Source organism: Trichoplusia ni, chromosome 12 (assembly GCF_003590095.1).
Source record: "Trichoplusia ni isolate ovarian cell line Hi5 chromosome 12, tn1, whole genome shotgun sequence".
Lineage (NCBI taxonomy): Eukaryota > Metazoa > Arthropoda > Insecta > Lepidoptera > Noctuidae > Trichoplusia > Trichoplusia ni.
Genome location: NC_039489.1, coordinates 12,904,290 through 12,931,906, shown reverse-complemented (window position 1 = coordinate 12,931,906; position 27,617 = coordinate 12,904,290). Strand labels below are relative to the sequence as shown.

General features: G+C 33.6%; 1 protein-coding gene across 1 annotated transcript in view; it reads left to right on the top strand.

The window, feature by feature from the left end:
- LOC113499324 (IDLSRF-like peptide) overlaps nt 1-27,617 on the top strand; it is an 83,880-nt gene that overhangs the window by 41,678 nt on the left and 14,585 nt on the right. Inside the window, exon 2 of the mRNA XM_026879752.1 lies at nt 19,373-19,497. Within this exon, the coding sequence (XP_026735553.1) occupies nt 19,377-19,497 (121 nt within the window). The 5' untranslated portion in view covers nt 19,373-19,376. The remainder of the gene's footprint in view (nt 1-19,372; nt 19,498-27,617) is intronic.

Genomic DNA, 27,617 nt, shown 5'->3' with positions numbered 1-27,617 from the left:
AAATTTCACTAAAACTTTTTGCAATACTAGTTACGTATGCAGATCAAGAAAGATTAATAATAAAACTGGCTACCTTACCTTACCATGAATTGTTCTATTTTTTAATCAATCTTTTATCTTTTCCAAATGCTTTCTAACAAACATTTTTGATCGTCTCTGCAGCCCTTATCACAATCCTTTATCCAATCTATTCCAAACGAGCACGTTTTACAAAAGCGCACCATTACATGAAAAAACCCGTAGAAATGCGTGTTTGACTCACGACACTGCTCGGAGGGTTCCGTACAAATTAGCTAATAAGTAAATAAGTTTTGAACGTAACAACCGTTACTTAAGGTGGATCTTTCTTTTTGGTATTCGTTGTTATAGCAGTGACCAATTACCTGCGAAAATTTCAACTGTCAAGCTATCACGGTTCATGAGATACAGCCTGGTGTCAAACAAAAAGAATTATTTTTTCTTTCGGATCCCAAAACGGGAAAAAGTGTTCCTTTACAGCCACTCTCCTTTAATTAGGCAGTTTAAATGCAACCAATGAGAATCTGAAAAGGCTCTTTAGATTCCAAATCAAGTTGAAGTGAGTGATAAAACGGTTTTTCATTGCATTAAAAAATAAACACCTACTTGAGATCTAATGGAGTGTTCTAAGAATGGGGTTACGGCTCTACTATACGACTTTTAATTTACATAATTTTGTTAAGTAAATAAACGACTAGGGGTAAAATCTTTTCGTTTAGATAAGGTGGTAAAAGAGCAATGTTAATCTATACTAATATATAAAGCTGAAGAGTTTTTTTGTTTGAACGCGCTAATCTCAGGAACTACTGGTTCTTTTTGTGTTCAATAGATCATTCATCGAGGAAGGTTTTAGGCTATAAACCATCACGCTGCGACTTATAGGAGCGAAAATGCAATGGAAAATGTGGAAAAAACAGGGCAGATATAAATCATAACTTATATATTCTAACCACGGGGGCGAAGTCGCGGGCAACAGCTAGTAAAATATATTGATATTGACACTAGTTTCAAGTTTCTTATCAGCTTCTGTAAACAAGTTGATTGCACGGATAGCTGACTGGTTGAGGTCAGCACGCCAATCTCATGAAGCGCGACGAGGCGCGGTTTCGATCCCCGCGTAGGACAAACATTGTTCCATGAATGCGTTTTCTGAGCTCGAGTGCTCTTTGTGTCTTCAATATTTGTGTATAGCCCGCGACAGATGAAGGATTAAATACCTTAGTGTGGGCGTCTAATTAATAACTAAAGGCACTTTACAAATACCGCCCCTAGAATTTATCGCAATGTGGACCTGAAGAACCCATTTTTAATTAAAGTCCCGTAAATCAATTTTTCAAGATAAATAGTTTGAGTATACATCTAATATTAACAAAAGTTTAAGTTAAATTCGAAACAAAAGTAAATCTATACTAATATATAAAGCTAAAGAGTTTGTTTGTTTGAACGCGTTAATCTCTGGAACTACTGGTCGAAATTGAAAAATTATTTTTGTGTTGAATAGACCATTCATCGAGGAAGCCTTTAGGCTATAAACCATCACGCTGCGACTAATAGGAGCTAAGATACAATGGAAAATGTGAAAAAAAACAGGGCCGGTATAAATCATAACTTATATCTTCTACCCACGGGGACGAAGTCGCGGGCAACAGCTAGTTATAAATAAAATCTATTTTATTTTCAAACGACTTTACTTGTTCAAAGTTATATCTTAACAAAAGGTAGTTAAAGTTTAAAATTTAATAAAATAATTTTAACTTTCATCATAAAAGCTGTTCGTTTCGAATTAATTTGTAACGAAATGTTTTAAAAGAACTTTTAGTAAATTGATACAATACCTGCTTTAATTAACTTTTGTGTAAATACTAAAGTTTTTATTGTATTTGTTTAAGTGCTAGTAAAAATCTGTTTAGAATATTAAGTTTGTTTATAAATGAATACTACCTGAGCAATCGACTTAAAATCTTGTTGTTTGAGCAAAATCAAAATGAAAATTAATTTAATTTTTCAAATAAAGCTACTGAGGATCTCTTTTTTTTAATAACATTGGACAGCATTCAGTTTCGCGAACCCTTTTTGCTTTTGCTGCGAGAGAATAATATTGCCATTTCTGGTATTTCTATTTGAACTAAACAGTTTTGGTTAGTTTGTGTATTTGACGTGGCTTCACCCCCTCCCTCCCCCCAAATTCTCAGTTGTGTTAGTTTCCACACCTGGTTTTCCTTACCACGACATAACAAGATATTCCTTTTACTCAGCAGTCTATTAGTAACACTAGTCTATTACTTATTTTTAAGATTTCCCGCGTGACTCAAGGAACTTTTTTAACACCATTTTATTCTTAATATTCGCCTGAAATGCTAATTTTTAATAATTAAATTACAGTACTAAAATCTCAGTAAAACAACAGCGCTTTACGATAACAATTAAAAGGCCTAACTCTTGTGTGCTCTAGCCCTTGAGTGCTCTTAACAGGTACAAAATATTATAATTAAACTTTGAATCGACTTCGCTTTATGTTCAAAACAACCTTATAGCTTTAACTTTGATACTACGATTCAAGAGTGAAGTCGGGTAAATTAATTAGGCGGTGAAACGTGGCACGGAATAACAATCAAATGGAGTGCTAACACTTGTGTTCGGGAATACTTGAATTTTGTTAAGTGCCCTCTTTTAAAGTCGAGTATTTTTGCAACATAATATATATAGCTATACTGCACACTGTATGGTCGGTGTATTAGCTAGGAGGGTGCTATAATAATTACTAACATGGATATTACGTAAAAAAAAACTAGAAGACGATTCTACAGAACCCTATATTGACGACAGTACATTGTACGATACTATAGTTATAGATTTTTTGTGACTATAATTTTAATCATGATAGTCGTATGCAAGAACTTAATTAATACAGAAAAATATCTCTCTCGGGCGTCCTACTACATATATTAGGGTGAATTTCCCGGACCCAAAAATTGCGTGGCATCGATGAAATCGGTACTAAAAAGCATTGTTATAATGTTCTAACATTTTTTTTTAGGTAGATGATATAAAAACCTATCTGTAGCACTAAATATTTTATTAATAGAATCAATAGGTTTTCCAAAAAAAAAAGTTAAACCACATAATCTTTCATCGCCGTGTTTGTCCACACGTCACCTTGATGTATTAAATACATCATTGATCAAAAATGTATCGTTATTTATATTAAAACTTAGTTTTATTTAATTCGTGAATAGTTAAAGTATTGTCTCCGAATATATTTATTCAAATATTTAAACAATACAACATATGGTTAATAAAAAACTGTTTGTCCCAGAACTAGCTTTCATCGCCATGTCCTAAACATATTTGAGAATATTGCATATTCTAACGTTTTGTGTCGCTCCCGTTGTGCGTTAAACGTTGCATATAAGTAACGTCGAAAGGCTCGACAAGGAACGACGTGTGTACGTGCCTGCGTTTTCGAGCTATAATTAAAAGTATTCGATTTTTTTGGTACTGGACATTTTTTCTTTCATCGCCATGGACAGGTCTAACTTCTATTTCAATAAGTTTTTAATCTCGATTGAGCATTCAATACAATGCCATTTATATTTAGTTTATTTGTAAAGTGTTCATTACTGTGAATTATTACCAGTTTTTTAGTAAATTGAATTATATCCCTTGATTTTCATCGCCGTGCTTTCATTGCCGTGGTTTCCGTGGACAAAATTTGCTATGGTAATGAAAAAAAATACACGGGAATGAAAAAAACATCATCGCCGTGCCCTGTAAAACTGTTTCCTTTCATTGCCGTGGCCACGTGTTTCATTTCCGTGACTTATGTTTTCATCGCCACTGGACAGGGATGTATCTATTTATAGTTATATTATAAAAATAATATCATGTGTAACTGGATTTTAACGTATTATATTCTATTATTATTGCGTATAAATTAATAGTATTTTTTTTTTCAATTATTAACTTTGTCATTTAAAAATTCTTGTACACTATACGAGTAATAACATTTCATTGCCATGGACGCATGTTTCATTGCCGTGCATGCATGTTTCATCGCCGTGGCAAAGAATTTTCAATCTTGTATATCTCGTTAGTTTTTTAAGCTATCTGCTAGATATTAAGCAAAACTGCATATCTGATCTTAAACTTGAGTAAACACTATTTTATCTTGTTCTAAAGTTGAAGAATAAAAAATCCACGGAAATGAAGATTTTATTGGACCTGTTGAAATTCACCCATTATTTAGATAAACTATAACATTTTAAGCCACTACTAAGCCATATTTTCGTTCAAACGTGGCAGAAACAATACTTTTAGGTAGAAATTAAAAAAAAAACAGTTTAATACTCCGTGACTCTGGTTCCGTAGTCGCGTTGATTAATTAATGTTATTTTGCTTCGAAAATGAGATGCGTGGGAGTGTCGGAAAGGAGCAAATAATTCTTGTTTTTATTAAAGGGTGAACAACGTGAAATGTAATAATTACACTAATAATGTAAAGGCGAAAAGTTGTTAGTATGTGTGTATGTATGTCACCTCTTCGCGTTCTAACGACTTGACCAATTTGAATGAATTTTGTTTTGAACACAGCTGCATCGTATATCAACAAAAAAAAAAGATTACCCAACTGTATAAGGATTAAATTGCTATACCTGAAAGCTACTGTGATACTGAGATTACTGAAAGTCATAGAGCGAAGTCTAAATCCTCTGTATAAGTACTCATGGTTCTTGTTCCAGTAAGTCAGTGCAATTTCCTTGGTATTTTTATCTATATAACTATCCTTGAGGTAGAAAGGAGATGAAGCGAAATAGGTACATCTTTATACTTCGTTATCTTTATTTGAATATGAACCTTATATATGGCCCATTAGAGAGCATATGATTATGCAAATTTCGTGAGGCATACTCATTATTATTTATTTAGTAACGGTTTACTAATGACCGCGACAATGACGGCGTGTCAGCTTATGAGAAGTCTGGTTGGCTTCGAAACGAGTCAGAAGATCCCGATAAATACGCATAAACGACACGACTAAATAAAGTCGGAACGAATTGCCAGAAGTGTTTGGTAAACTTCACAATATTTGTGCATAACAATTTTTTTAAAGTATTCTAGTGTTTTACTGCTTTTGTTTCATAACTCGGATACTAAATTGTTACATTTTAAGGCTGACTAGCAGCCCCACATTAGCTAAAAACGACAAAAAAATACTACACATCGTAAAATGGAATATCAATTAAACAATTTTACTCGTGTCCCATAGTGAGTTTTAGATTTTAAACTTTATGGCGTAGGAAATAAGTCTCATTTTAGAATGTTGTACTCGTAATTGAATTAACCGTTTCATCTGCAGCTGTTGTTAATTCTTCGTAATTTAATTATAAATGGCTTTTAGGAATTGCTGATGGCTTTTTTAATTACTAAATGTGTATGTAGCGTGCTTTTTATAAAATCCTCATGTACTTTTAAAAATATGATCAGAAACTCATGTTATAATATACTTTATTTTGAAGTATTCCTCTTACAGAATGAATAAAATATCTATCTACATTCATAAGTTTGATGTGTGCATATTATTTTAATGAATAAATTTAGAAATCGAAATAGTGAGGTTTTTTGATAGTGACTATCGTGAGAATGTTTCATTATTATAAGATGCAATGTTTTACACACGCGCATTTATCGCCTCACGACCCCGTCGCATCATATGATGATTAAGGACTCCGGTTGCGTCCAAAACTAGTTAAATTCAAATATCTTTATTGCGAACTAAGTGTAGGTGTACATGCATTAAAGGTGTTAATAAATAAATGCGGACAACATCACATACATTGTTCTGAACCCAAAGTAAGTTGCTAAAGCACTTGTGTTATGGAATTCAGATACAACGAAGGTACCACAAACACCCAGACCCGAGACAATGTAGAAATAAGAATTTTTACATTGACCCGACCGGGGATCGAACCCGGGACCTCAGAGCTAGCGACACCTTGAAACCGGCGCGTACGCCACTCGACCACGGAGGTCGTCAAGGTTAATATTAGGTAGGCTCTTAAAACTTAGTTGCTTTTAGAGCATTGTAATTTATACAGTTTTTTTATAAGTCCCGAAATCAATCCAATACGCGTGAGTAAACCCTTGCATCATTTAATGAAAGTAAAGAAAAATGTAGAGACAAAGTTAAGGTAAAGAAGATGTCAGCAGATACAAGGATTTAATCGGGTGTCGTTTTTACCCTTTGGTTTCGGAAGCTTAAAGAACGTATTCAAAACACAAGTACCAAAAATACATCACATCTAAATGACGAAACAACAAAATATACGCTTTCCAGGCAATACCAACACGAGAGGGTAATCTGTTTTTCTTCCGGGCCTTTACAAATATTTGGTATCACAAAAAAAGACAAAAGAAGCTTTCTTTTTTATCCCGCAGAGGATCTATACATACAAAGGCTGCAATATATACATACTGACATATATATACTTACACTCTGTATCATAAACACATGAGAATTCACAATATTGTTAATTTTCTCCGTTAAATATAAAACAGAATGCGATTTTCAATGTATTGTCAGTATTAAAATCTTGATGTATTAAGATTTCTAGGTAAGTTTTGTATAACAAAGCGATTTTTTATATTCTTACAGAGACTTAAAATTTTGATTTAAAAAGGTGTTTGGAGCGAATTTATTCAACATAATTCCACTGTAAAATGTCATGTAGAGACAAAAAGATACTCCAGAACTTCACTCGTGGACAAAACATGGAAAACGACAGTGATAAATAACTCAGGAAAATGCTTTTTCAAGACCCAAAATTTTGTGCTAAATTACGAGTAGCTAGCTGCATTTAGTCGGCAGGTAAATCCGCTTTGGGAGCAAAAATAGACAAAAATCTTTTCTCTTCTTTTCAAAATTTCTGCCAAAACCCACCTCAAATGTCGATATTACGTTGGACCCAAATAAAAAATGGAAAAGAAAACAGCAAGGCTTTCATCCGTGGTCCAAAAGTAATTGTGTTTGTCTGTGGCCGGGCAAACGACGTTAGTTCTTCGGGGATCAAATAACTTATGCTTCTCACGAAAACCCACTTCGAAGAATTTTGGAGGCCTGTAATACAGAACACACATCGATATTTGAGGTCTCAGGGATCCCTATAAACATTCACGTGTAGCTACCCAAAATTTGGATGAAAGAACGGAAATTCGTAGTTTGTTTTCAGCACGGTAGAAAAAGATTTAAAAGGCAGTTAAGTTTCAAACTGTCTCTATCATATTGAGTCCTACAATTACAAATAGCCATTTACCACCCTAAAGAACGATTAGTCCGATCCTCACGGGAAAAAAAACAATTGTATCACGAGAAAAACTATAAATAATAAGTAATATCAACATAATATTATCAAACTAAGCATTTATGTTGCCACACAAGTGATATCTCTACTAAAACAATAAACCACCATATACGCCAAACCCAATGTACGCGAATGATTGTGTGATTTGCGAATTTTTGTTCTGAGTCTGGGTGCCTTTGTGCATGTGACTTAAATGTTTGTGAACCCCCTGCGACAACACTAACTTTCTTAAAGCAGGAGTGGTTCAAAACAATGATTACCACTTTGATATGCCAAGTCCAGAATCCAGGCCGTAACATTTCCTTCTGAAAATGACCAGCTCTACAATATACCTATCCCCATTCGTTCACTGACATACTTTTCTTTATAAATTCGTCATAGAGCCTCGCCTTTCGTTCCACTTCTCCGTAACGTCGATAGCGTTTTAGGTACCAATTTAGAAATGTATCGTGTTTCTAAGGAGGTACCAACGTCTCTGTGTAGCCTAGATGGTAGAGCAATCGATTTGAAGTCAATTTTAGAAATAGCGTTTCAATGTCTTCGTTATATTGTAGTAAAGGTTGATTGATGGTTATGTTCGATTGAGTATCGATCTTTATTTTATAAGTGGAATTCTTGAAATAAAAACTCTGAAATTATTGTTTAATAAAAGGTTATAGTATTTTTTACCACAGATGTGGCAAGAAATGCTGCATAGCTATAAGGCTATACAACCATCAAAGATGCACCAGAAATAAAATTAACAGGTGCTGCATCACATATTCAAGATGCTGTGGCTAATGATGATGACGATAGACAGATTATGCTATAGTTTTTGAGTAACAGATTATTAAGTCCTTCATGCTTGTTAAGATCGGGACCATCGTTTTTTGTTATTGCTAGTCCATATACCTGAAACAATCAGTCATGGTGAAGTCATTATCGCCACCCAGCTGTGAGCTGATAATAACTTCATGCTTAATACTTAAAAATGTGTATTTTATACACTTAAGAACTTTAACAAAAGGACTCAAATCAACAACTCTGACTAAACTTACAATAATACCTTTTTTCGTTAATCCTTCTTTAAACAATATATTCCCTTTCCTTACACACCTGTAACACTCAAAAATAGAAACTCTACAAGTACTCAAAAGAACCTAAACTTTTGTCAACACAGTCTAGAACAATGCTCACCTAATTTCAGTCGTTTACTCCCCAACTGTCCTTTCCTCGACTAAACACAATACATTAAGCCCACATTCACACTTGCCGCCCACTAGTACCCACAGGTACTTTTTGTCTTCTCATTTAGAATTAACTCGAGTTAAGTATGTTTAAAGGAACAAAGGAAAAAGGGATTTTATTCTCTTTGTGTTTAGACTTTGTTTTAATTATAAATTCTTGGAGCCTAGATAATTAGTGACGGTAGAAAACTCCTACCCAGGACTTTGTAGGAAAATATAGACAATTGGCTGGAAAATGTAAAATATATATTAAATCAAGGTGAGTGATTAAGTCAAGGTTGTTATTCGTACTCATTACTAATAATTCCGTAAATATGTATATATTAAAGAAAAACACGTTTTCTAAAGAAAATGATCGCCCATCAAAATTATAACTGTACCAACGCTGTTTAAAACAGATTTTTCATAGCCGCAGCTAAATATAGTTACACCGGTTCATGAGAAACAGCCTGGTGACAGTCTGACAAACAAACAGGCAGACAGTGAAAGCTTAGTAAAAGGGTTTCTCCAAAATGTACAGTATGTAAAATGTCCTTAAATACTGTCCCATCTAAGATAGTATATAGAACCCTTATCAATAAAAATCTGTTCTGGTTTTGCTTATAAAAGAAACATAATATAAACCGGGATTTCAATACGATCTTATTTGGGTAAGTACTTCAGACCTCCAATCTTGATTGGAATACAAAATCTTATTAAGAATCTGTTATTTTGTTTCATTACATAGTAAAAACAGCTAGAACCATTTAAACAGAATTATTTTATCCATTACACAAAATAGGATCAACTTTAAGGTAAAGCCGAGAAAAGTAAACATTTATCAAAGAGTAATTTTTTCTTCAATAATTTTATTTAATCTGGACTACATTGTAAATATTATAAGGTTGTAACGCAAAATTGTAATAATGAATTTGTCGAGCTTTTAATGTTCTATTATTATAAATTCGTGAGCGGATTCATAATTATTTATTTAAAATATTCATTTTAACAGAACGCCCACATCTCAAGAACTTTTAATTCCAAATTATACCTAATATTACTCAAGGTGAAGGCAAAGGTAAACTGATAAAAAATATATTACATTCAACGTCATCTAGCGAGAAACATCAAGAGTAACGTCACATAGGCTAACCTTCCATATCCCATTGGTTACCGGTTGGATACGAAACTAGTCGGGCAATTCCAATAAATAATCGTGAGTAAATCATTATTAACTAAATAACTAAACTTTTAATGAAGCATAGTAAAAGTTCAATATTTTTTAATCTCATGTTTTCTATAATAACCTGTCAAATACAAACATTTCTATTTATTCTTACAACAAACGGGAAAAATGCCTGAAGCACAAACATGAAGGCTTTGTTGACCTTTGCCTTCAACCGCAATATTGTAAGCGTATTAATTAATAATAACGCTTATAATATCTTTGGTGAGGCGGATTCATAATTGTTTTATAGGTTTACTCTTGCGAATTTATCAGGACAGTCTGACTAGTTTCGGGCCTTCGCTTAAAGATGATGAAACAGGATAACAGGCGAAGTTATATTTTTACCCTCGAGTAATTTTTTTTTTATGAATGTCTAATAGATTAAATTCTTATGTAGCAGTATTTGCTAAAAGCTCATGAAGGCCTACTCAGGCCTACCCTATATGCACTTTTCTGTGCATATAGGGAGAATCAGTCAAAATCATAATATAATGATTGCATTTCTACATCCGAAATTGCCTAAAAATAATTAACTTAAATGCCAAAACAACGTTTGCTGATTCTGCTAGCAATTCTTTATAAGAATGTAAAGCTTGCAGATCTTAACAAAACACTGTATCTTGCCAACACGCACTACCATTTTATCTACAGAAAGAACCAAACATTTCAACGAAATTCGCGAAGAAGGAGAAAAATAACAATTCCATACGATTGTACTTTTACTACAAAACCTTGTTTACAAGACACCGCAACCTGACAGCTCGTTATTTTTGAAGTATAAATAATAAAAAACAAAAGTTGCTACATACTGTTTCCAGAAAATATCGAGATATTTTTATTGTCTTGTAGATATTGTATCATTGATGTTGAGAAAATATAATAAAGCGAGTTGCTTTGAACTAGATAAAGAATGTTCTTTGTTTCCTTATAAGGTGGTGTGTTCACTGGGATGTATATGGCGTAGCGACAAGTGTAAATATTTAAAAACAATTCGGATCGCTTCATTGATTCATTTGAATGACCTAATATTATTTGGCTATCGATCTAACGGGCAAAACTGTTTTTTTTTGTGATGATCTAGACAAATTAAACAATTCCATACATTCGTAAAAAGAACTCAGCCAGTTAGGCACCAAACAGTTTAAATCCTAATTATACTCGTAGTTTAAGCTTATTTGCCGAATATAACTAATTACTCAATCAAGTAATGTTTTTTTTTGTATTTTTTAATTATCTGTTAGGTATTTTTTGGTATCGTGTTTGTCTTTCATCAGATGTTTTTTCATCTAAATGTAGACAGATGTATATTTTCTAATTATCTTCTCGTTCTATATCTATAACATTGATCTAACCAGTTATCTTATTAATTACTCTTAGCACGGACGTCGAATTTAATTAAAATTAATGTCTGTATCTAGGACATAAATAGGTTTCATCTAAGATTAGCTTGACAAGGTTCTATTCAAATTGATGGATGGTAACTTGACAGTTATTTAGTGATATACCTTTTTAGTTAAATGGATAATAGACTTATGTTTCATAGGACTTTAGTTAAGTGAACCTCTAATATAGTTTTGCTAATTAAGATGACTAAGCACAAAGATTACTGGAACTGTCTGGGCGAGGGATCTGTACAACGGACGAACCACTCTAATATCATAAATGCGATAGTATAGTGTGTGTCTACGTGACCACTTCACGGTCGAACGGCTTGATCGATTTAAATAAAATTCTGTATAGAGGTAGCTTACTCTGTCGATTAAACACATAAGCATTAAAAAGGGTAGTAGTTTTGCAGCTATTATCAACATATAGGTAACAGGAATATACAGTCTAATGCTTAAAATTTATAAGTACGTGAAATAACAATAGAATATGATGCTAGCTACATCACTCACTTAAACACGCCATTCTTCTAGAATCTACAAAACTTTTATAAAAAACGTTTTTACTTATTATAATACGGCTAGTTATAAAAAATGGCGGCTATCATTTAGTGTCACCTAGATAAATAGCTTTCACCAATTTGTTATTCAATGCCGAGGTAAAAGGTGCGTCACCCTGTATAATGCTATGGAGGTTATTACAAAGGTCATTTAAAGTCGAACTAGATACTATATGGCATCAAATAGAAAATGGTTATTTATTACTAGTCAGACTTAAAACACTAAAACAAATACGTTGGGTGACATATACCTACATTTGAAGGTTACAAAATTTGTCACTTTGCGAAACATGGAAGCACTTAGTGTGATATACACGGTTACAAATCCGTGGACCGACCGTATCAAACGTAGCTTAACCTGTGATCGAAAAATTTGTGCAGTTGTAGACTAGCCACGAGCTCCTTGGTTTTTTGAATATGTGAACAGTGTTATCAAAATATCATTAATGAGTAAACAATTGACAAGCCTAAGATATTGCTGCGCCCGACAGGGTCCATAATGGTTCTGTACATTATGGAACGCAATAAATAATTGAGTATTGAAATTTATATGTTAACATATTATTGATTTTGCTACTGGAAGGTACTTAGTATATATATAGTATTACTAAATAAACATTAATCTAACGCCATAGCATTTGCCAGTACCATGTAATATTAAAATTCACAATTTGTCTAAGAGGTTACGTAATTCCTTCGCATATTTCACAAAGAAATATTTTCGCAAAATATTTTAGAATACGCTTGTCGAGTTTCTGTAATTTATTACCATATTTCAAGCCGACTCAAACATAAATTACGTGAATTAGAACGAGAATTCAGACCACTATCTTCTAAAAAAACACCGAGGTTTCAGAAAAGACAATTGGGTGCGTTGACAATGTTTGTCACCTACCTTTCAGGTTATGACTATACTACGAAAGGAAGATCGTAACGAGACCATGTAAACAAAAAATATTATGGACACACCTGGATCCAGAGATGGACATAGACGTTCCCTAAGTTTCGTGACAACACTCATTCATTCGCTTTCGACATGTATTAGGACCCAGGTTTTGTATGATTATTAAGAACCACGTGGAAATCAGTGTTGTGGCTTTTATATGGCCAACTCAAAGGTGTTTTTCAATAATAATACCTAACTTTTTAAAGTTTTTGCCACTTGCTAAAAACGAAAAAAAACACCGTTTACGTTACAAATCCAGCAGCTGAAAATTAAGGGTGTGCTCAGTAGGCTAGGGGCATATTAATAATTAAAGAAAAAAATCTTGAAAAAATAACACTCTTAAGAATCTGTGTGTTAAAATGATTCAGAGGCCTATGAGAAAACTAATATCTTTCTCTGGCTTATATATCAACCATGGAAAAAGTAAGATAGCAAACAGAACAAAATTACGAATTATATTAATATGAATAAAAAGAACCCACTTTAATATATCTTCTGCTTCAACCCCTATAATTAATGCTTATATATTCATAACTGTATTAGAGCAACATGAACAGTGAGCGAAATATACCAGTATCCCGAGAACCACATTAAGAGAATATGTTACGTAACTAATTAATTAGCCGGTATCCACGTATCCACTACAGTTCTAATTATATTATATTCATTAAACTAATTCAAACATTGGTACATGTGTACGTAAGTTAGCTGTAAAAGAATTTGTGAGAGATTTATGTTCATGTATAAAGTTAGAAATTTTATGAATATACAAAATCGTGGCTGTAGAATAAGTTGGTCGCTCACAGGTTAAGCTACGCTTAACACGGTTCGTGGATGGGTGAACCTCTAGGTATGATATAACAAGTCCGTCCGTGTTTCAGAAAGCAGGTTAAATTGTGGATCCCGGCTGTTATTTGTATACACGGTGATTTTTTAGTCGTCTTACAAAAGCAACCCAGTTCATGTATCCGACGTAAAATACCCTTAGGCACGATTTTTTTTTATCATCGACCAAGATAATAAGTACGAAGAAAATTAAACAAGAGAAATCTGAAATATACTCTTAAAAATGATAAAATTGCCGCCGCCCGCGCTCCTCACCATTGTTACAAGGCTCGGACCGCGCTCGCAACAGAGCTGTGTTTCTAAAAAACTACGAATTGCATCATAACATTGAATAAAAATTGATTTTTTTTTTAACTCATAAATACCTATTTTTTTATCATGAACGTGTTCTAGTCATTGGATACATGAACTGGGCTGCTTTTGTAAGACGACTAAAAAATCACGGTGTATATACAGGTAGAACATAGAAAGACTTACGAAGGGGTATCTTGTAAGCCAGGTAACTAGGTTGAGAAGATCAGATAGGCTGTTGCTCCTTGAAAAACACTGGTACTTAACTGAAGCCGGTTAGACTGGAAGCTGACCTCAACATAGGAAAAGGGTAGGATGATCATTTTCAAAGCCATATATAGCATACCTTGCAGGTTATTCAATACAACCACTTGAGAGCTGATTACATGAAACTTAAACTAACTGAATCTTAAAAGTCTTGATAAAGTTCATCATGGAAAATCATTGAGACATCGTTCACGATATAATAAAATCTTTATTACTAGCTCAAACTAGGAACTTCAGCATCTGTTAATGCTATCCTTGGAAATAAAACCGAAGCTTTTAACGAAATTCACACTCACAACGAACTATTACACTTGAAAATGTCAAACTTAAATGTCAAGAACCAATGTTGGTTGAGTGACTGAACAATGACGGATGTAGTATGGAGGGTGACTACAAGACAAGTGGCATTTCGACAATAGTTCCGATTGATGGAAAATGTTTGAATGTATAAAAATTACAGATTTTAGGTTTTGCAACAATATCATCATTTACCTAGCCTCATTGAACCCATCTCTAGCGTAATCTGTTTAGGGAGCAGGAATATTTTGGAAGTAGGTACGCAGGTACAAAAAAGATTGAATTCTGAGGACTGTGTTCTAAAGAAACTCATGAAGTATTCATCTCTGCATCATGCTTTCCCAATCTCACTATACATTTATTCCGAACATCCAAGTTGGCAACGCAAACGATGGAACCCGTAAATTACAAACCTGCAGATTTACACTGCACCAAGTTTCGATCTAGAACTTCGCGAAAAGCGGAAATTCGATATAAAGTAGGTAGTAGTACACCTACAACTACATACCTATTTCCATTTGTGGCGAGAAATTCTCAAAATTGGATCCTGGTACTTCGATTTTCTAATTTAAATATGTCAAGAGCATATGGAAATTTCTACCCAAGTTATTTAAGTTTCTACATATTTCGGTACTGAGACTTCAATTAGGACCAAACTTGAAGGTTTGTTTATAAAGTTAGGTACTTACATCTCCTTTCTAGAATTTTCAAAGTCAATTATTGAAAGCAAGTAAGAAATTTAAAGAATGTCTGTCTAATTAAACCTTCACGGTTGAACCAGAAAACTAGGTATAAGATAGGTTTAGATAAGACATAGACGTGCTTTACCAGACGATAAAATTATTATCACCAAGACGTAGACATGGACAAATCAAAAGTCAAAAACTTCAAGCAAAATCTATACCTATAATAAAACAAAAACGTTCGGATTTTCAGATAGACCGTTGATCGAAAGCAGGAAAACGGTTTCCAAAAATCGTTTATAATTGAAAAAAATACAAAATATTTAACAATTTTCCTTCTTCAAATCTTAAAGGTCTTTCATCGTTCTTTTCTTTATAACGCCGAGATTCGCTCTGAAAGCGACAGGCAGTAAATAAACTCTTCGACATAATTCATCAGTTAAGTGCTAACAGTCATCTCGTAAACGTCGAATTTTCACTTTAACATATAAAGTACTAAAGTACTTTGCTTCATCAGCGCTCAGTACAAGCAGATAAAATAGAACAGTTTATGCCGTGCGACAGAGAGAACAATAGATGCGGTGTATAGCGCCGTCTTGCTCGGACTATAGTAATGGCCCTTTTTGAAGAATCTGTAGTTAGAGTCCTTACCCCCAAGAGGTCTTTGAAGGTCTAACAACATACTAACGACTGCACGAAGTTTTAATTAGTTTCTTCGACGACAAGTATAATGAATGACTTGGAAACTAGATTTGTTAAGTTTCGTTTTGTTTTAAGTTTACAATTGAGTTCTTTCTAACATTCTTAATTGGATTGAAGTTGGGTTCGAAGAACGTATTGTTTTTTAGACTTTCTTTTATAAAAAAACGTAATTATTTTAATTTTTTCAAGTTCCAATAGCAAAATAACGGAATCATATAACTGAGGGTCCTCTGTCCGTCTATCACCAGGCTGTATCTCATGAACCTTCATAATTAGTTTAAATTCTCCTGGCTATGTATTTCGCATAACAATATATATGAAAATAAATACTAAACCCAAGCAACAGTTGGTAAGGTCGGTTATCGGATGGAAGACATTTCTTTTTTAATACCGTCTTTTTAACCAATTTCTAAGATACAATGTGGCGAACCCGATTCGTATCTAACCTGATTTTAAGTCTCATGCTGTCTTTATCACTCTAAAGAGGGATGAAGAAATGGGTATACATATAGAAACCAGTTCTACTTGAGTTGGGTTTGAGTTTCCTAAGGAAAAGTCAAAAAATATAGAGACGTATAATAAGAAAAACTCTATAAGGTAAAATATATGGGAATGACATTGATTGACGTTACTGAAATGTAACTCTTGACGGCTAATGACGTTTCTATTATATAAAGTGGAAGATCATCGCATTTCGCGCCCTTAAGGGGAAAACGTAGTTTTCAGAGAAATGTCTGAAAAAACTTATTTAGTACGAGTTGAGCTCGCGACTGAGCTAGCTCAGGGTACCCTGTAAATAGGCTACAGAAATACGAATTTGTAAAAAAATAGACACTTTTGTTCGTACCAACTCTTGATAAACTTCGATTTTATTTGATGAAGCAAAAACTTAAGTAAAATTACAACTCGCTAACTATCACAATTCTGAAGATACAGCCTGGATGCAGACAGACAGAGAGTCTTAACGGTTTGGGTTTTACCCTTTGCGTAAAATAGTTTATAGACCCATTTCTAGTTCCAATCCTTAAAATGAAAGACACACATTTAATGTAACAAGTTATTTTTAAATTACTCAAGAACATGCTGAAAAACGCTAATCGTTAAAGTTAATGTTAACAGTCAATTATAATTAAGTAAGCTAAAATTAGTAAGCTAAGTATATTTATTACCTTGCTAAACATTTAAAAATGGCGACGACAATAAACAATTACGTTTTGTTGCTCTATGGCGTGCTATGCAAAACTATTTGGATTGTTTTCATGCAAAAACCTTGTAACTGCAAGTGGTACTATTTGTGAAAGTATCTAAGCACCTTTGCATGCTTTTTTCATTTTGTACTTTTGTAGTAACTTAAATGAGGATGACTAATACTAAAATGATTTATTGTCGTACTTATCATGATCGCCCGATTAGTTTTAGACTTAACAGGAGTCTTTAATCATACGAAACATTAAATAAAAAAGTACTACAGAGATAAAATCTTAATGAGACTGAAAATATAACTTACTGTAAATGTTATAAATTACTGATAAGAACTAAATAACGTTATTATAAGTGGCTAACAACCTTTTCCAACTCTAATATAAGCGCCAATACTCTTTATATTAAAATACAGCCAGAATTAATAAAAAAAAATACTAATTTACCAAGAACAAAAATATAAATGTATGATTTTTTTAAAACTTTCGTAACGGTTAGAACAAAGGTTTTATTCCTTTCAACTGAATGTAATCCTTAATTAGGAGCTAATTAGAATAAGCTTGTTCTCGACGCGTTGAAAGATAAGAAGAAAAGGCAAATAATATGCAAATGTTCAGCAATCGGCGAATACATTAATATTATTTTATAAAACACACGCCTGGCCTACATTAAGTCACACAGTCTTGTCAAAAATAAAACAATTGATACGCTTATTTTGGAAGAAAAACGTCTTTTGCGACTTGCAGCAAGCTTGCGTTAAAAGATAACGCTGCCAAGGAGGAGGTATGAAAGCACCATTTCGTTTTACGTTCAATGCTCTGATTAAAAACTCTATCTATTATAATTTATAGACCTACTAAAGACCTTATTCAAAAATTCAAAAGGTTCACAAAGACCAAAAAGAATCTCTAAAAACAAAATTCCCTGTATTCTTTAAAATAAATAATTTCATTCTTTCTTAAATTGAAATAGTTCCAAAGTCATTTAATGATTAATATTCCATTCCCTCCTTTAATACTCTCTATCAGTATCCAATATTGAAACCAAATCGCCACAGTAATTAATTAGTGATGAAGTCTCCAATAACCTTAAGTTCTTCGTTAAAGTTTTCTGTTTCCAACAAGTTGGCAAGCTGAGAGGTCTTGATACTTTCAATATCGGCTTGTCTTACACTTAGGCATGATACTCAAAGTACTACCTTAATTTGTCTATGTAATACAGTCGTGGTTTGATAAAATGGAAGAATTAGTAACGGATTCCGATATATCATTTTATCATGGCATATCCGCTGGTAGTTGATTTTATACTCATGAACGGAGATATTAATGTTTGATGCACGATCTTTCAAGATCTTTAAGTTTAAAGGTTGTAAAATTAAAATAATGAATGCCTAAAGTTATGTAAAGTTAAAATTCCCTCCCAGCAAATTCTGAGGTATTATTTGGCACAGGTAGTCCACACGCGGACGATAATAAATGGCGTTTGGATGTTCCGTGTCTCAACCACTGAAAAAAACACGCAAAATACTACTCTTATTATAAAACTTTTTAGAAACTTACCTACTTATTCATAGGCATTTAAAATACTACACCACGAAGTGTCGTTGTGGTGGTGTATGATAAATTGCTATGCATTGCACGGCTCTGATTACGTTCGGTTTTATCCTCCGAGGAAGAAGAAAACCAAGACTGTTTCCACCCAAAAAACGGTACATGTGAAGCCTTAGCCATCTCACAACTGCGAACCAAAAATAGATGTTTGTCGACGATCACGTATAGAATACAGGAATTATCAATGAGTCATGAATATGTAATATTGTGTTACAATAGAAAATGTAGTATTATATTTGTTCCGAACATAGCTCTCATGCGATGGATGTACTTTTATTAGTTTTGTTTTGAGATAGAATTACAATTTAAAGTTGTTTAACCGACTCTATGTTTTGTATTTTAAAAGTTTGAGATGGTCAATACTGTTAAAATTATTTGAAAAATATGTTTTCAGTATAAGCTGGCTGAATACTTGTGTTTCATTTTTCTGATACATGTATGACATTTTATATTTGTTATTAAATCCCCACCCACGCAGAAGCCCGAAACAAATCCTGTAATTTTTGGGGATATAAGCTGACCTTTAGGGATTTTCAAGTTGTGTTAAAAACGGTTTGGCGCTTTCGTCGTAAAAGCACAAACTGACTACAAATTCAAAATATTTAATTTCAATTCTAATGATAATACTACAATTCTAATGAAAAAAAGCTGGAAAAACGTTATATTCAAGAACTAGTTACTTTAGTTCCACCAGATACATCTGACTACGCAAGCAGAACTATTATATAGTCAAAGTGTTTAACATATAAATATATTTGTTATAATTATTTGTTCCAGAGCGATGTCGTCGTGCCGAGTAGCGGCGTGCGTGGCGGCGCTGGCGGCCGTGAGCTGCGCGCTGCCGCACACCGTGCTGGCTCTCGACCTCAACAGGCTGTACGGGCACAACACCAAGCGCTCCGGTAAGACCACTATAATAGCTTTTCCTTTCCTTTTACCCGGAGAAATCTTTATGAAAGTCCATGAGGATTTCCCCGGGTAAAACAAAGGCGTTTTGGGGAAAGCGGCGAGGCGTGTCGGACTCTTTGGATCACCTTAGCCTTTCACCCTTCCCTTGTACCTGAGACCACGGGAACGTGATGCAAACTACCACGATGAGCCCTCTGTAATAGGTACCGCCTTTTCGAAGCAGGACTTTTGTTATTGCCTAAATGTGTAGTACCCATCTCAGTTTGAATAGGCGAAAGTCTTCTTCTACTAATACTTGTTAGTTATAATACTATATTTCACATAAAGCATAAACAATTTTCAATAGTTTAGATACACATGTTTAGATATATGAAGATATGAAAACCTTAGCCTTATTTCATTGATATCATATTGTAAGATTTATTTGGATTTGATTGATTTGATAGACAGTAGCAACCTATATAAGGCATGACCAAAAATTTGGATTTCTCTGGGCATATTGGTATTTTAGGCGTATCTTGGTAGAATATATTTCGATTTTTGATACGAAATCGAATTTGTGAAAATGTGAATACAATATATTATTTAATATTTTGTATATGTATGGAAACATTAAATCTATACTCATTGATTTGCATTAGAATGCGATTTCTAAAGCCCAAACCCTTTTATCTGATTCCATCAAAAAAATAATTGAATTTAGGATTTCATCCAAAAATAACCATCGCAGAAATAATAAATTCCCGAACAAACGTAAAAGGGTATATTGTTAACCTTTCCAATTATACACGTGTTTGAATTGTTAATTGAACTGCCTTTTGCATAGAATGTAATTGAATTGCTCGAATGTTTGAGTGCATGATGTTTTAACAATTGTTTCGCGTAACATAATTTTCGGTAAATTTAGTATGTTTGAATTCCCTTTTTAATCATTAACTATTCATCACATACGACATTACAAAGGCACCTTAATAAGGCGTAAATATATCATACTCGTTGTTTAAGAGAGTATCCTCTTTGTACAGAACCTTCAACATCGCGGGTCTGCCTATCAATTGACCCCTTTTAATAATTTTAATTGCAAATAGACCTAGATCCCTTCTTTGAGTATAAGAAATCCCCATGTAAAAATTATATCGACATCGGTTGAGTGGTTTTACCGTAAAAGCATAAATCGTAAATGTCAGTACTTGTTAAACATCACACAGTTATTTCCCCTTTCAACAACTAAATAAACAGAAGCTCTCGTGTAACACATGAAGCTTGTTATTTCAGCAGATTTCAGTGGAATGCACTCGCTCATTCGTATCAACATTCTGATTGGCTATCACGGCGATCGATACGTTCGCGTGAATCTACGTACTGGTTGGTAATCGCGGAAATAGACGAAAATTTTACTTTATCGTACATTATAATTTTATTAAATACTAGCTGTTGCCCGCGACTCCGTCTGCGTGGACTTCAGTTTACAGCATTCGGTGGTCCCCGTTTCCATGGCAATACATCCCCTTAGTGATCTTATAGCTTTTACACACCTTTTCAATTTTCCCTCGGGAACTATTAAAAAAATTGGGATAAAAGGTAGCCTATGTTCTTTTTCATGTCAATGGCTATTATGCATGCCAAATTTCATCTAAATCCGTTCAGCCGTTTTTGCGTGATTGAGTAACAAACATACAAACATCCACACTTTCACATTTATAATATTAGTAAGGATATAAAGGTTGATTGATTTGAATGATTTGATTTTGAATACACTGAATGATGTTTATCAAGGAGAAAGTCAATTTCACAAAATCCCACAATTACAATTACATCCCTTTTGCTTTTTATTATTGTCAAATCCTGTAATTACGACTTTTCTATCTATTTAGATCCTAAATAGTTCTTAATACTGAGTAACCCCTTTAATCCCTTTGTAAGCGTTACGCAATCTACTTGAAAGAAGAATAATATTTTCTTCAAAACATTGAAGTGTGAAGATTTTTGTATAAGTTTAAGGAATGGGGATAAAAGGAAAATAAAGGTTAAGGTACTTACATTTCTTATAAATTTCGAATTCTTGGAGTTTTGATCGATGAGCACTTAATAACCACTTGCGGTACTTGACATGAATGGAAAAATTAAACGGAGAGGATCAAAGGAAAACGTTACACATATATTAAACGATTTATCGCAAACAATTTCTGTTTAAGATACGAGTATGTTGTCAACAAATTACATGTTTGTGTCATAACGTATCAATATTTTATAAGCTGTCGGATACACATCAACATGTAATTACAGTTCAGTTTTTATCTGTAAATTATCGGATTTCGAATTTTATTATTCGCAAATAGGTATTAAAGTTCCTGGCTAAGCTAGCATTGCACAAGTTGATCGATCACAGGTTTTGCTACGCTTGAACCAGACGGTCCGCGGATGGGTGACCGGCTATGACGTAATGAATTCCTCTGTGTTACAGTTTAAATATTTTGTCACAGCTTTTGTTTACAGATTCTTGGCAGTCGTTACAGGTAAGGGGTATTGCCCTAGTAGGGGTGTTGCCCTCTTAACTGAGTTGAGGAGGCCAGATAGGCAGTTGCTTCATATAAGACGCTGGTACTCGGCTGCATTCAGTTAGACTGAAAGCTGACTCAACATTGTTGGCAAATGGGTGATGAAATAGGTATTTAGGTTTTAGAATAATGACGACAAATCATCATCATCGTGATTTGGAGCCTGCCTTCTTCGGGCAGTATACCTAAATATAACCGATTTAAATCTAAGTTAGGTTAACTAACTTCTGCTAATAAATAATAAAGATAATGTTTTCCAAATTGGGAAGCAATGTCGACATTTCCCAAATACGAATTACATAAACACCGAATTTGAATACTCTGAACCTAGTTTGAATGCAAAGGACTGAGACCATCGTCGTCTGCATAGTAATTATTTAACGACATTCGGCTAGACGAGTTTCCTAGTTCGCAGCCATCTTGAGCCACTTGAGATGGGTTTCCCAAGAACGTGACCATGCAGTTCTTGGATATTACTCATAAGTACACCCAGTAACTAAAGTTTGTCACCACTGACTGTATAACAACACTTCTGAGTGTTCAATTCTTACTCGCAGTGCAGTGGATGGGAAGCAATATAACTCAGCTGTAAAGAACAGCAGAATTGTTCCGGAAAATTGCTGAACAATATTAATAATGTGTCCAGCTTTTTGGCCAAGGCAGCTAGTGTCACAGAGCATATCATAGTAAATATGCGTGGGTGCAAACACAGGTGCTCGCTCTTCAACTCTCATTGCCCCATTGCCTCTCAAGGCCTAAAAAATTAGATGTAACTTACGTGTGCTCCGAAGCTAAGAATTCATTTATTTATAAAACTGACCAGACATGCAATAACTCATCGATCGAACTCAAAACTTTTGACTTTGTAGTCTTAGCATTAGCTATAACAGCTTCTGTCTGATGCTACACATTGTATAGGTACAGAAAAAAAATCACAAAAGAAAATTCAAAATATCAAAGAAATAAACAAAGATTTTTCCATAGACGACCATATCGGGTCAGGAGCAGGTTTGTTCATTCTAAAGTTTTAAATATTAAAAAAAAAATCTTACAATTGAAGCGTGTACTTTACCATTAATAATCCAATTAGACCTGTACAAACTTATTAGTATTTAAGCTTGCAGCTTCATGCTTACAAATCCAATCATCATGACTTCAAACAGAATTGGTTCTGCCAACAATGAATTCTTGGTATCTGGGTGAACCAGCTGCAATCTCACTGCAAATTACACGATGCCTCCATTAAGGCCATATGTCAAAACCACTCTCGTTACAAAGGGTATATATCAGAAATTCTATACCTCTGAAGCAAATTGTTGCCTGAAATCGGTTTGGAGCTCTGGTTTCATGCTTTTAATCTCAGTTATGTTAGATGAACAGGGTGAACATATTGCCTAAGTAACACAAGATTATAATGTCGGTCGATGGAAAAACTTATTACTGTAATGTTTTTTTGTTTCATTTTGTCTTATTTATACATTTTACTTCCACTTCATGAGGCGGATACATAATTATTTGTTAACCCAATCCGACTCGCACTTGACTAATTGTTCCTGTACTTTTTATTTTTGCCACACAGATTTTCAACCTCTCCAAGAGTTTATTAAGTTTTCAATTTTATTATATGGGCAGAAAAATTTTATATATGGGCAGAAAGTTTTCCGGCCATATCATTCGAAAACCGCCTTGTCTTAAATAGTCCAAAACTGAGTTCTAATTTGTAAATGAGATTCAACCAGTTGGCAACGTCGTAATATATTCAGAATATTTAATAAGGAGACTCATTTGGAAGACTCTACATTGAAGTCTCATTTGCTGTTATAAAAACACTGAAGTTTTGTTAGATAAAAGTTAGAAGCTATTGTTCGGGTAAGTAGCTGCTTATTTTAATAATACATTTCCTTATCTTCTCGTTTTAGGCCATATATACTATACAGAGAGTAGTTTTTAAAGCTCTCTGAAGTTTAAGTTTTTGGAAGAAATTTCGTTTTCTCAGTAGTAAACGGAAAGACAGCGTGCTGCTGGGCTGGGGAGCGTTTTGCGTCGATTCGTCAACAAGAGAGTTTAGGAAGCGGTGAAGGGTGGACGAATATAAGTGCTGTCTATTATATTTTGACATTCAAAAAGTGGTACTTACTAACATAGACCAGTGGTATATAAATGGTTTTTGTATTTTTTTGTAATGTAGAAATTACAAATACTTAATATTATACATACTAATTAGTAAAAGAATTTGAAGTGAATTGAATTTGAAGAAGAAAGATGCATACTTAGTATCATTATTGCATTTTCCTGTCGGTATACGCGCGGCGCTTTCGTCATTACCATCATCATTTTGCATCTATTTCACTTATTTATTTTATAAAAAGAGTGACAGCGTAAAGTTAGGGTTAAAGTTAAGAAAGGGATGCTATTTACATTATTTCTATAAGTTTTAAAGTGCTACTATAAATCCTATCTTAAATAATATAATTTTGGTCTTGATTATTCAGGATGTGTTTTGAATAACAACAGAAGTAAACAAATATATTCAGAGTAGATTAAAAATTACAGAATCCTAAGAGGCTGTCATAAATGATTAATGGTTCCCTTTTCATTGAAGATATAAATTAATTATAAACAATTACCAAGGGAAGAGGAAATAAACAAAATAACTAGAATTAAGCAACGAAGATGGATGGTTTTTATTCAAATTGGGATAAAGGGTTAGCGAGGAACTGATAAATGACGTCCGAATATTTTTTTTAAAATTTCAAAAGATCTCATTAAGGATTTCTTTTTTGAGTGTCTGTTCTAAAGGGAATTGAACATTGAACCGTATTGTATCAAATTTTCGATTACTTTTTTGTTATAATTTGTTTTGAAATTGTTTTATACTTTTTCGCACTTCCATTGAACTTAGCGCTTAAAATATCCTTCATTGCAAATTGATGATACGCATCTAAGACCTTACATAATTTTCCATGGGAGACAGTTTTCTTATACGTAATAAAAACTATTATTTCACACAAAAATATACCTTTAATTATAAAAAAGGCAAACATTTCTATGATGCACTAATGCTTTCCCTAACTTTTCGTGTCTCTGTGCATGTGACTTGAGTGTTCGTGCGACACAAGGATGAAAGTTCATACTTCGAGAGATATATTTTCTTAACAAAAAAGGTTCTAGTCTCAATAGCACATTACGTCTGCCGAACAAACTGAATTACACGGAACTTGGATTCTTTTCGGAGAAAAATCAAGAACACCTTAGTTAAGTCCGTTTCTCTGAAACGAGCTTCCTGGCTAATGTCACACCCTTATCCCGGGGGAATAGAGTCTATAATAGCAGGAAAAGTCTAAGGAAACTCCGGCAGTCATTACTGTTTCTCGAGGGGCAGTCCTCATTATCTCGCTAACTCGTATCTCGTACATCGAATAATCTCTTTTAAGACAGTACAAGTTGCAGGACGTAGCGAGAAGCAACGGCCAAAAAAAAAATGTATCTTTGTAATTAAAAAAACACACCATCAAAAGTCACCAGTAAAAAAAAATTAAGCCTCGAATTGATTGAAATGAAATTGATTTCTTAATTCTGCTGTCCAGATTTATGACCCTCATTTTCTTTACATGTTGTTTCATTTTCAACAAAAATACTTTGTCTTTGTAAATTTCAAATGTCGCATTCATTTTACTATTGTAAATTTGGGGGTGTATTGGGATGATGATCAAAAGATGATGCGTGATCAAAAACAGGTTTCAAGTCCTTAGCTTAAAATACATAGGTACACGGGGCGATGCCACATTTATTTGTATTTCTTTTGTTTAAAAAAACGACTCCCGCATTAAGGATTTTAATCCTTAGGCATGTCGCGGGGGTTTTCGCAAACATTTAAGTGACATGGACAAAGACATCCAGACTCAGGAGACCACACTATTATATAACTAAACTAAAGTAATCGTTACCTTTTCACCTTTGAATCAAGTGAAATATCAGCATTATATTTTACAAGCAAAATTATAAGTATCTGACAAATAATGCCTAGACAATCACAATTTTGTTGCCTGTAATTAAAAATAAGAAGCTAAAATTATTTTAATAATTAAAACGACGCAATTCTCTGGAATGTTCTCTATTTCATTTTAATTAAATTAGGGTTATATTTTAAGAAACGTGAAGTGCCTGTTACTTTGAAAGGGAAATTTGTTTCGAGAAAACATTTTTACTTTGCTGTCTGCTTTAATAAAAAGGTTTCGCGCCAGGTGACTCAGTTCTTGTTTTATATTAACGGCTGTAGTGAACTTTTTAATGGAAGTGACCTTTCATTATGTAAATAGCTTTTTTACTCTTTCTTGGATGATAGTCCTGATCATAACTATTATTTATAAGTATATTTATTTTCAGGTCTATCCAAATTTAGAAAGTTGGCGATACGTTTTGCTATTTTTTTTTTCTATGTTTGATTGAATTATTCTACATCTTCCACTGCACTCCCTTATAAAGTTATAAATGAATTTATTAAATTAATAGATAATAATTAATTTGAACTAATACTATAATTTTGCACTATTATTGACCATGTATGCTTTATCCACGTATGCTTTATCCGGGTGTCTTTGTGTTTTTGACTTGAATGTTTGTGAAACTCGCATTCGACATAGCGCAATGATCAATAAAAAGTAACAACGCGATTAATTTTTATAATTTATCATAATTATTTATCTAGGTTGCCTAAAGTTCTTTCCCAAGACTTCGTAACCAAGACTCAGTTTACCAAAGACAAAATATATTTACTGCGGCTTGCAGTAAATATATTACACTCGCAACATTTATGTCGTACTTTCTTATTACAGAAAGTAAACATAAAATTTGGAAAGTCTAGGAAATGTAAAATAACTTTCAGAAAATTTGAAAGAGTAAAATGATACCAAGTATATTGGATACCACGAAATGTACTCACGAAAATATATATAGTTTTAGATATATGTGTATATACATATGTCATACTTTCAAATGCGGAAATATGAAACTCGGTCCCTGAAAGCTATTGGGTTTGGAATATGTAATAAAATATTGAGAGAAACGTGATGCAACTGAAATATTCTGGGTATTTTTGAGGGTTTTCGATATTTTGGGTTTGAGTTATTTTTCGTTTTCAAATATAAATAAATAAATGCGGACAACATCACATACATTGTTCTGAACCCAAAGTAAGTTGCTAAAGCAACGAAAATGTGTTATGGAATTCAGATACAACGAAATGACCACAAACACCCAGACCCGAGACAATGTAGAAATGTGAATTATTACATTCACTCGACCGGGGATCGAACCCGGAACCTCAGAGATAGTGACACCTTGAAACCGGTGCGTACGCCACTCGACCACGGAGGTCGTCGATATATTTGAATGTTCATTTATTTATTTATTTACACTTTTTATACTTTGAAAATGTACAATGGCGGACTTAATGCCTGAGGCATTCCCTACCAGTCAACCCAAGGGCAGAGATGTAAAGAGGTATATTCTTATACACTTCACATGTATCAAATATACCTACTTTCTTTATCGTT